This window comes from Emydura macquarii, unplaced genomic scaffold, assembly GCF_026122565.2.
Source record: "Emydura macquarii macquarii isolate MOO-44397 ecotype Brisbane River unplaced genomic scaffold, CSIRO-AGI_Emac_v2 contig_2417, whole genome shotgun sequence".
Classification (NCBI taxonomy): Eukaryota; Metazoa; Chordata; order Testudines; family Chelidae; genus Emydura; species Emydura macquarii.
Genome location: NW_027132554.1, coordinates 56,531 through 67,699, shown reverse-complemented (window position 1 = coordinate 67,699; position 11,169 = coordinate 56,531). Strand labels below are relative to the sequence as shown.

Sequence of the window (11,169 nt, the reverse complement as noted above, 5' to 3'; positions counted from 1 at the left end):
GCTGCCATGAACCCTATAGCACATGGAGCAGCTCTCTTAGTTGGGCAGCTAAGGCACAGTCACAGGTGGAAGCAGGAGGAAACGAGTGAAATCACTGGTACCAAAATGAAGATCAGGGCATTCCCCACACTCAGGACCCAGGTGTGGGAGGGAGAAAGGAGAAGGCACTGCCAGCAAAAATACAGAGGGCAGAAACGTGTTACAGGCAAGAAACAGAGAGCAGTTCTCTCTCATTGTGTGCCTGCTGGCTGAGTTAGACAGGCCTAAATTTCATTTCTGACCATTTGTAGGAATAGTTATATCCTTTGCCCGTCTTCCAGTTCACCCCATCGGCAAAGCTGGCATGGGTACCAGCCAAGTACATCCCATTCAGGTTAGACCAGTGGCAGTCCTTGTACCACCAGGCCCCTTTGAAGACTTCAGCACAGTTTCTAGCACTTGAAGCCAGGTCGTTGTCACGGTCTCTGGTTGAAAACGGCATGTCCTTTTGCTGAGTTAGTGAATCACCTGTGGAAAAGAATTGTGTTACTTCATTAAAGAGCTGTTACAGTTTCTGTCTTTCTAGGGTAGTGGGTCTCAACCTGTTTACCATTGTGGGTTGCATATGCAACTCTCTATGTAGGCCGCAGCTACACAATATATATATACTGCCTGTAGGGCCCTGCGGATGTCACATGCGCTGCAGCTGTGTGCTGATTGGGCCATGGATTGAGAACCACTGGTCTAGGGCCTGATCTCAAGCCCATTGAAGTGGATGAGGGTCTTTCTAGGGACGTCATTGGACCTTGGTTAAGGCCCCAGCACTCAGCATGATAGTAGCTGAGTGCTGCACTGTCATATGTGATCACCTCTTTAATTCCCCAAACCTCAGCCAGTCAGTTCTGCCACGGGGTGGCTTATTTCACTACCAGGCACCAGGAAACCCTTGTGGTGGAGGAATTAGGAGGAGGCAGCACATATAAACATACTTTTAGTGCTACTCACTCAACAACTCTTAAAAATATACCCTACTCATCTCAATGGGGTGAAAGCTGGGTCTTCTAACATGGCAGCATGACCACATTGTCCCAGGATTTCACACTGTTACAAGAAGTGCTTTGGCAATGAGGTTACTAAGTCACTAGAGAAACTCAGTGCTTTGGGAGTGCTATTATGTTGCATCTCTTCAATGTGTCGGTGGTTGTAGTGGGGGCGCATGAACGCTGTAGCTTAGAGCAGAGACCTCGCTGGCCTCCCACCTCACGGCCTTAGGGTGCTCTGTTAAGGACAACCATCTCTAACCAGACAAGTGGTTCATAGAGCCCTGATGGAGTTTCAAATCCGCGGCGTTCAACTGGGTTCAGAATTCCTAAAATTTCAGTTGTCGCTAGTGAAATCAACGTAGAGATTTGGAGGCTAAATACAAAAACAACGGGCCACATTCTGAGCTGATTTACGGCTTGTGCATCCCCACCGATTGCACAGTGTTAATCAATACAGCATCTGCTCCAATGCAGATAGGGAAGATTCCTGTTCTCCATTCCCTCTGTCAGTGTTTCCTTGCCAACTGCACTGCCTGGAACTGAGTTTCCAGATGCTGTAAATAAATTTGATCCTGTGTCTAAGATGCACATTTTTCCCCCTAAGCATTTAAACAGTTGTGATGATTAGGGAGGAATTTATTTTGCTTTTGCCAGAAGGTGTCATCTCTCTCTGCTGGTTGGGCCTGTTTTCTTTGAGCTGTCAAAGGTTTAAGACTTGCCCAGAACCAGAACCTACCTGCAGTGCCGCCAAGAAAGTCTCCAAGAACCAGTTTGTATTTCTCCGTCTCTCCTGCAATCTTGAATGACTTGTACTTGGCAAACTGCTTGTTGTTTTCAAAGTCTTTGAGGTCAATGCGGAGTTCAGAGTTTCCTATTAAAAACAAAGTGAGCATGAAACATTGAGCACATTCTGTTTTGGCACTACATTTGGGGTCCTTTTTGCACCTAAGTCAGCCTGATGTTTGCTGCAGGGCTGGCATTACCAATCTGATTTCTATCCTACAATGGACTATTAGCAAACAGTGCCAAAGCAGCCGACCCACAGTTGAGAAGAGACAGCCTGATTTTCCATTGCTTTGCTCCTTCTGTAACCATTTACACCACTGCAAGTCAGAATGGGAGCATTTTACAGTCATTTTGCATTGCAGAGCAAAGAAGAATCTGGCCCCAGAGTATCCAGAGTCATCTCCTACCCTGAAGTTCATCAGTGTCAGTACATAGTTCAGCCATCATATGGCTGACAGAGCCTGTTTGAAGACCTTTCAATGTTTTAAATGATCCATCCTCTACATTAGAGCTACAGCGTTCTCTGCTTCAGTGGCTTTTCCCAGAAGGGTTGTGAAAAACAAGCTCAGTGCCCTGGTTGTTATTTTCACCATTGCTAGTGTGTCCCATTGTTCCCTGTAATGCGGAGGGATTAGACTGAAAAACTGCAGTGGTGATTTCTTACCCAGCGATGTTAACAGGTGGATATTGTCATTCCCCAGCCAGAATTCTGACAGCCGGTTGCCAAACCCTCTCTTGTATGAAGCCCAGTCACGGAAAAAATCCTCTGATCCATCCACCCGTTTCTGGAAAACCTATAAGGAAATGAGAGGGGCTCAGGTAGGAAACTGAAGAGCAGAGTCTGCCCTTAATAAGAGCTGGGGAACGGAATTAAAAAAAAAAAAAAAAAAAAAAAAAAAAGACCTTCTCCCAGTCTCCAAATGTACATCAGGTTCTCAAGTTTAAATGGCTCCAATTCGTTTCAGTCTCATATGAATAAGAGCTCAGCCCCTCTGGGGTAAATGTTCAATGTGGCAACAGTCATGAGAATGGTGCATTTAAATCCCCTGTGGAGAGCACTGATAATGTATCTGTGATAGAGTGTACTGTCCCATGGGGCTAGTTCTAATTAACCAGTCCCCTCAGAGGCTGCTGGGAGTGGGAGGGATCTGGGCCTATAAAACTCAGATCCAGCTAATGGCAGAGGAGGAGCGATAGTGTGCAAGAGAACTGGGCATGCCGGAGCAGTGCTACAAGGAAAACAGCCTCAGCAGTGCAATTACCTTTGGGGTAAAGGTACTAAGGCTGGGCAGAGCTGGATACAGGCTGCAGGGTTGCCTCCCTAAGAAACTTTGGACTTGCCTGAGAGGCAGGAGAATTTCTGGGGAAACAGGACTAAAGACTTTTGGTGTAGATGATGACAAACTAAATACTGATACACCTCCTTTTTAAGAATAGCTAGTGTGTTTTCTCTGGCTTCCACCCCCTCTGGTGGTCAGGCCATTGTGACACCCCAGGGAAGAGCTTAGGGGCAGCATTCAATAGCTTTAAAGTCCTTTGCATCAGCTTTTACCGAAAAAGGGTGAATTGAACTCGTCTCTTCAAAAGAATTTAAACGAACATCAGCCAAATCCAGAGGGCTGTAATGCAGTGCCATGGGCTATTGCAAGGTTGCAAAGGTTCCAGTTTCTCACATCCTGGGACAGGAGCTTGTTCTGCATGAGGGCGTCTGATATTTGTGTGCATGCCATTCTCACTTACAATCCATCCCCCACCATCTGTGTCCATGTCGCACAGCACGCTCATGGCGTTACAGTCCTGGGGGTAGATCGTGTACCAGCCACTCAGGACGTTCCCTCTGGCTAACAGCTCCTTGCAGTTTTTTGCTCCTGGCCAGAACCAGAATTTAAAATGATGATTAAAATAAAACATTATTGCAAACTGTCTAGAACAATAACAAGGAGGAAGAGACCTCACCAACCCCACTTTACTAAAACTGAACATCTGTGACAGAACCAGGTAGTGATCTTGGATCATCCAAGTGCCAGTCTATCGCCTTAACAACAAAGCCAGCTGTCCTCCGTCAGGGAGTTTGTCAAACAGCAGAAAAATTCTCAACTCTTAACTGCCTGAATACCACTGCATCAATCTATGCAACCATCCCATTGACCAGCATGATATTTGAGTATTGTAGCCATCTTACTGGCACCTGCTTTGTTAATCTTCTGTTGGTTTGGGTGAAGGCAAGAACTGAAAACTCCACTCTGTGGTTTCAGTTCTGAAATTGAGTCAGGTTCTTTAAAGAGGAGATCCGTTTAAAATGAGCTTCACTATTGTGTATGTGTTTGTGATGACCAAGAATAAGGTGACAAACACCACAACCATCACAAAAGTTGGGAGGAATCAAATGTGCTTCTGCATTCTGAAGTGAGGTTCTGTGTCTTCCGGAGCAGAATGAACTGACTGACCAGTAATTACTCACCTTTCTTGCATTGTATGCTGTCCAGTTCTTTCCCTCCTGTGCAGGAAAAAGCAATAAAAAAGGAGTGACTCTCTGTGAATTGCTCATGGTGACTATAATAAAAATGCTGTAGATTGCACATACATTCCTCTGGGTTGGAGATGCACAAAGAGTGCTGTAAGTTCAGTGTTAAGTTGGCTGGGTTTGTATTTTCATGAGCCATTATTCCTAGGTGTTTCTTTCATTGTCAACTGGATGATGCATTCCCACCAAAGGAGAGGAGGCTGCAAGACACCTTCCCTCCTTAGATGAGACAGATGTCCTAGGCACGAGCCAGGGTCAATTTTAGTCTGTGCACTTGTGGGAATCCTACACACGCAGTGGAGTACCTTGAGGGTGCAACTAGCTTCTTGTTTGTTGGTTCTGCTGGGCCCTGGAGCAAGCCAACCCTGAATCGGGAAGCAGGTTGCACTATCCCTTCTCCATCTGGCACTCTCAGAATGTAGCCTCGCCCCAGCACACTAGGGAGTGTGGGCAGGCTATTGTAAGACTTAATTTAGATCTATAAATTGCTCTTTGAAATCCTTGGAGGAAAGGAGCTACTGGAGAGGAAAGGGTTGTGATTAGTCGTAACCTCTCGTGGAAGGATACATCTTTATTTAAGCGGAAAACTGGCCTTTCTCCCAGGATTCACATGGAGAGGGAATTATGGGGCAACTGGGTCATCTTAATCAAGAAATTTTCCTGTTATGAGTTCTGGCATTGGCCAAAATGCCATCTGTGTGTAATTAGGGGAGCTGTTGCAACACTTGGATGACCACACGTTGACCTGTATCTACAGGCTTCACTTCACAGTATTTCTCTACATTTCTAACATTCATAACTGGGGGGGAAGGAGGCAGAGGGAGAGAGGGGAAGTCAGTTTCTTTGTGGTCCATGTCCTGTGCTTTTAAATGCAGTTCTATTCTGAAAAGTGACGATAAACAAATGGCCCTTTGACACTGTCACCAGTTTAATAGATATTATTCTGAACACACAGACTTCTTCAAATTGCCGTTTATTCATGTTTCCACCTCTGTGGTAGGTGGTGTCAGAGTCTTCATCTGCTGCAGCATCAACAGCACTGTTTACTAAAACTGATCACTTATAATTGTGTAAACCCATTGAAATCAATAGGATTGCATAGACTTTATTAAGGGCACGATTTGAACACTGTGGTGTTTCACAGGAATGAAGGCACTTGTTACTTGCGGTGATGAACAAAAAGGGAAGAACCCAGCATGACTCTCAGATCTCAGGTTGAATTTGCAAGGCTGGTAACTAGGGAAAAGAAATCTCTTACATGTAAACTAAACAAATTTTCAATAGGACCCTTGAAAGATGAGACCCCACTGTGATACTTCCAAGGACTTCCTTTTTAGCACTGAGCTGCACTTTAAAGATGAACCTCCAAAGGATTTTGGTATGAAAGAGGGCAGAGGTTCTCACCTGTTGTTCCAGGTGCTCCAGGAGATCCTTTATCACCTAAAGAAAGAACACAGGGTCAAATCCTTGTGCTATCTGGTATCACGCTCTGATCTGTGTTGAGCTTACGCAATGCCTAGCTTTAAAGCATCCAACCTTGAAAACGTGGCCCCAGTGTAAAACATGGATGTGCTATGAATGGAGTTGCTAAATCAGAATCCTGCGGATGAATCTTGTTGAATGTCAGCCAAGAAGGATTTCAGAGTGCCTCTTCCATGTGCCTAGGTGTTTGATTTCAGTGTCCAAAGGCAGGACTTGGAAGTCCTGCTAAGGCCTGGCACATCAGAAAATTGGTCTCACACTGGACTCTGTTAGCTGTCAGAGCCCATCCCCATAAACAACGTGGCTTCATGAAATCAGGCAAGATGAATGATCCGAGCTCTCACCTTTTGGACCAGCGTGTCCAGCAACACCTCTGTCCCCTGATAAGAGAATGGACAGGATTAGCAGAGCTGCAGTCACCTCAGCGTTGTGGGCTCAGAGCTGAATTTCTTTTAGGATAAACATCTGAAGGCAAGTCCTGGTCCCGCACCAAGACCTACTGCCAAGGTTTGACTTAGCAGCTCACCGCATCCTCCCCGGGCCATGGAGTGCTCTCCGATCGCTACAGCAACCTCAGCCCACCAGCAGCCCCCAATCCTGCTGCTGCTCCTTCTCCCTGCCTGGGAAAATGGCCAGTGATTCTGCCACTGCCCTGATCTGCGAGACCTACCCTCCGTCTTGCCCTCGCCCACATCCATCCTGCCCTGTCCCATCTCTCTCTCCATGGCAGGAGATCCTCCAGAGCAGGATTCCATGAGGCACAGGGCATTTGTAGCCCTGTGTGGATTTTTGGTATCCTATCCCTGCTCCCTGGGCAGAAAATTGCACCAGTTCTTGTGTGAGCATGGCCCTTCACGACTACAGGAGAGAGGCTGGGATATAGCCACCTTGTTTATTCAAAGGATCAAATGCTCCTTGGAGAGAAGATACACATGCTTTTAAAACAGAGGCTGTTATCTCCATCCCATACCAAGAGCACAAGGTTTTCCTCTTATTACTTTACCTTTTGGCCCCTCTGGTCCTGCCTTCCCAGGGATTCCCTGGATTCCCCGTTCACCTATACAACACAGAAAGGGACGAAATATCTCGCACAAATGTAACATCCTTCTTTGTCCTCTGCCTTACAGCCAGAGGCTGTAGGGAGCAGTTGCTCTTACTGGAAACATTAATGACCTAGTTAAGCCATGCAAACTGTAACCAGACACCATGGTGATGGGTGCCTTAAAGAAATGCATAACTGGAAATGAATTGAAATGCTAAGGTTTTTTTGTCAAAAGGCCATGCAAGTGACTGCCTGAAAATAATGCTCTGGCAGCAAAATTTGTGTAGGGGGTGTTGCTGTGAAATCAAAGTGGGAAATTTGAGTAACCCCAAAGGCCTAATCTTGATGGGTTAAAATTTCAAAATAGCTCACACCCGCTATGCTGGGCTTCACAACTCTGTCCCTTCCCCTCCCCCTGCCACTTAGCTCAGTACCTTCGTGAGTTCTTCTGTGAATTTGACCCAGTGAATATCTCAAATATTTCAATATCTGTTGCCTATAGTGCTTCTTGCTGACATCAACTAAAATTCACGTATATTGTATTGTCACCAGCATGTGGGACCTAGAAACTAACAGCTAATTTCTCCATAGATGGCACCCCTTGTGTTTCCATTGTGCACTGCCCGTTGGGGGAAATGGACGCTGTAAGAGAGCAGAGTTATTTTTAAGCTCATGTCTGTTGTGGCGGAGTGAGTCTTACACTGTAATCAGGATATTTAAGGCAATTATTCCTATGATGGGGGCCTCTCCAAGCACTGAACATTTATTATTGTCCTTGGTGATCCATGCTAACTAGTGTGTTGGCTCCATGACATATTACTGCAGCAGATGGTTTGGGGGCTAAACTCATCTTTACAGGCATGCTCTGGATGCTATCTTTAGGATAGTATTGGAAACGGGGATGATGCCATTATTTGGGTCACAATTATCACACCTCCAGTGTGGTGTTGGTGGAGGGGGGTTGAGAGGATGACTCCCATGCATTTGTGCTGGTGTACCTCTGCGCATGGCCTGATATCAAAAGTTGATGGCCCGAGTGTGTCTCCATGTTATTCATCTACAGGTCTACTCTGCCAATGGCTTAGTGTGGAATGATAATTGCTCTGTTGCCCAGTCACTGACAGATTCTTGCCCAGAGGTCCTTACAGGTCACTATGGGGCTTGTGATGGATGTAACAGAAGTGGAGGTGATAAGAGTGCTGCTACTGCTTTGGTGGAAACTAAAGAAATACAAAAGTCTCCATATCCCAGTCCATTAGCTGCAGTGTGGGTCTAGCACTAAGGGCAAAGAGAGACACAACTTCTCCTCTACTCCAGCATCTAGGAGACCTCAGCCAGAATGCTTTCCTTCTGGGACAGTATATGGCTTCTTCCAGAGCGAAGACTTTTCCACCTATGGAAATCAGCCATAGCAAGAGTATTTGGACACATGTTCCAGAATCAGTGTCAGAGCAGGAGATGACCATGGCTCGTCTTTGATGGTGTTCAATTAAGTCACTCTTCAGGGAGGAGGAGGAGGCACTGAGGAAGCTGGTTATGATCACCCGTTTACTGGACACAAATATTTGTCATTCCCCTGGGCTGAACCACACACATTTGCCGGAACAAACACGTGTGGAGCATTTAGACTAGTGCCTAAGTTGTGCTCATTGCCAATTAACTGATATTAACCAGTTAACTCTAGTTAAAACAGGACCGCAGTCTAGTCTAGACAAACCCTGTGTAAATGGCTCCTGCCTTTGGAAACCAGTCCTCCTAACAGTCTGTTAGATCTTGAGGTTGGTAAGCTTCACAGTGTGCTGCTGAACTCATCCGACCAGGTTATTGACTGTAGTTTGTTTGTTTGTTCAGGGTTAGTTGAGGTTTTAGGAAGGTCAAGATGTGGGAGTCGCTTTGGTATGTCTATTTTCTACAGAGCTTGATTACTTCTGCTGTAAAAGTCCTAGTACAACTACTCTTTAAAACAAAACCCTGTCCAGAACAGAGCTGAGCTACAGATAATGTTGCTAAATGCTGGCCAAGAGACGACGTGATATATAATAGATCCCTAAGTAAACCCAAACACTAAATCATAGAGATCCCAAACTAAGTGAACACAAACAATTGAGACCGGCCTTTTTTGCTGGTTCATGCCAACAGGCTGTTAAAATGAGAACAAATCGAGAAATCATTCACACTTCTAACATCATCATCATCATCACTCAGATCAGGTCCTCATTCAGCGCCTGGGAACGTACCTTTCATTCCTGCAGCACCTGGGTCACCTTTGGGACCTACGGCACCAGCTAGGCCAGGGCATCCTTGGAGAACGGCAAGTTTATCGGAACTGCTGAGACCCACTATCCTCACCTCTGGAGTAAATCAAATAAGAAATGACTCCTGTAAGAATCTTCAAAGGGTGGTTGGGGGAGGAGGGAAACTCGGCAGACACTGGGTACTTGTATGACCCTATGGCCACTTTGGGTAGGTCTGCCCAGCTCCAGACACTGCTAGAAAGTTGCCCTGATTTGCTCTGTTTGTCCGTAACTTCAAGGCTAGAAAGTTACTGTGGTTTGCTTTCCCTCCTCCCCCCTCAACTTCAAGGCTAGAAAATTGCTGTGGTTTGCACATGATTATTGCTTGTGTAGTATATGGCCCTTTTAGCCCAAGTCACGGGTCCCGCGGAGGACAATTTGTGTCCAAAGCCTGGGCCCAACTCCCAGCCCCCCAGGAATGTGGCCCAGCGCTGACATCCTTTATCCCCACGCCCACACTTGCCTAAAGTCACAAAAAGTCTGTGGCATGGCAGGGACTTAACCATAGTCTCCTACCTCCTAGGTTAGTGACCAGACCCCAACACCAGCCGTCCTCCTGATCAAATCCCGATCAGAACCTACAGGTCTCCTTTCTTAGCTATAAATGCAAAAATAATCATCCCACTTTCAGAAATTAAATACACGATCTACCATCTAAATTGCTGTGAAGCTGATGGTGAAAGCACTAAGTTTGTAAAGATCTATCACTATTATATCTAAACGTATTTATTAAACTGGTTCAGCTTCAAAGTTAGGCTGATCCTAAGCTAACAGTGGGAGAACCACAGCTGTACGGATGGTTCTTTGGAATGTTTCAAAATTTATCAGAATCTTCTAGGTCCTGAAATTAAGCAAGAGCTTCTGAGATTTCTTGTACCCACTCATTTTGGTCATGTCCAAATCTCACTTGAAATAGATTTTTCTTGTGGTGTCTCATTAACATGACTTCTGGTCTTGAGTGAAACCAGGAAATTGACACAAAATCAGTCAAGTGAATTCTTCAAACCTCAGAAAAGCTAGATTTGGTTGGGGGAGGGAGGACCGGAGAGGAAGTTTGGGTTGGCTTATTTATCCAAAACCATGTTGACCTTTCCTAACTTGCTTATCTCAAGTGTTGTAATCTTGAGGCACAAGAGAGTTCATGAAGGATGGAATTTCCTTCTTTATTTCTCTATTGTAGCAATCCAAATATTGTCATGGGATTTAAATGGACGGGTTTGTGCAATCTTTAATACTATTGAGAGACTAAACTTATATAAATTCCAGCACTCTTGAAGTCTTTCTGGAACACACTATCCACAGAAAATGCCGGTGTATGGAGTCCCATGGATCTGTTATCTAGTACAGCATGCCAGGAACATGCTTTGAACAGCACTGCTGTTGATTAGAAATGGTTAGACAACAATGCTGTGATTATATTACAATTGCAAACTATCTTCTCTTCAGAATTTTTTCTCTAGAAAAAATGATAATGCTACGTACTCTGGGGTCTCCCTCATATCCGAAGAAGCTAGCCACAATGGAGAGTTATTAAGAATCAGCGTATAAAATGAATCTATAAAGAGCCCATTCAAATCCACTCTGCTCTCAATAGTGCAAGGAAGAAGTAGGAAGAACCATATTTTTAAAAGTAGCAGATTTGTCTCTCACTCACCTGGGCAGGTGTCTTCCACCCTGGCAACCACTGCTGCCACGGAGAGTAAAGTGATGAGGGTTTGCTGGGTAGATGTCCCCATGGCAGGTGCTTCCTCTGCAATGGCAATTCCAGTCTCCTTGTCCCAGTCTCTGCTTCAGCATTTCAGGGCAACACAGGCCTTATATAGGCAATACATAAAATAGCAAACTCCACCTCCCAGTTCCACACCTTCTCCACATTCCAACTGTTTCCCATGAGATTGCTGCAGGGGAAAATTACACAGATGTAGTCACGCAATAGCCATGGTGATGATATAATTCTAAAATTCAGTCCCATGTATGCTCTTGTAATCTGGCTTTGGGTGTGCTTTATAGGAGCGTTTC

General features: G+C 45.3%; 1 protein-coding gene across 1 annotated transcript; it reads right to left on the bottom strand.

Annotated features, from left to right (window-relative positions):
- Window positions 1–253: 253 nt before the first annotated feature.
- On the bottom strand, window positions 254–10,911 carry LOC137161935 (ficolin-1-like). The gene is made up of 10 exons (XM_067561426.1): window positions 10,805–10,911; window positions 9,094–9,207; window positions 6,818–6,871; window positions 6,159–6,194; window positions 5,737–5,772; window positions 4,270–4,305; window positions 3,549–3,676; window positions 2,473–2,602; window positions 1,759–1,893; window positions 254–507 (listed from the first exon to the last, which is right to left on the bottom strand). The coding sequence occupies exons 1-10, from the start codon at window positions 10,884–10,886 to the stop codon at window positions 254–256; spliced, it is 1,005 nt and encodes a 334-aa protein (XP_067417527.1). The 5' UTR covers window positions 10,887–10,911.
- Between the last annotated feature and the right edge of the window lie 258 nt (window positions 10,912–11,169).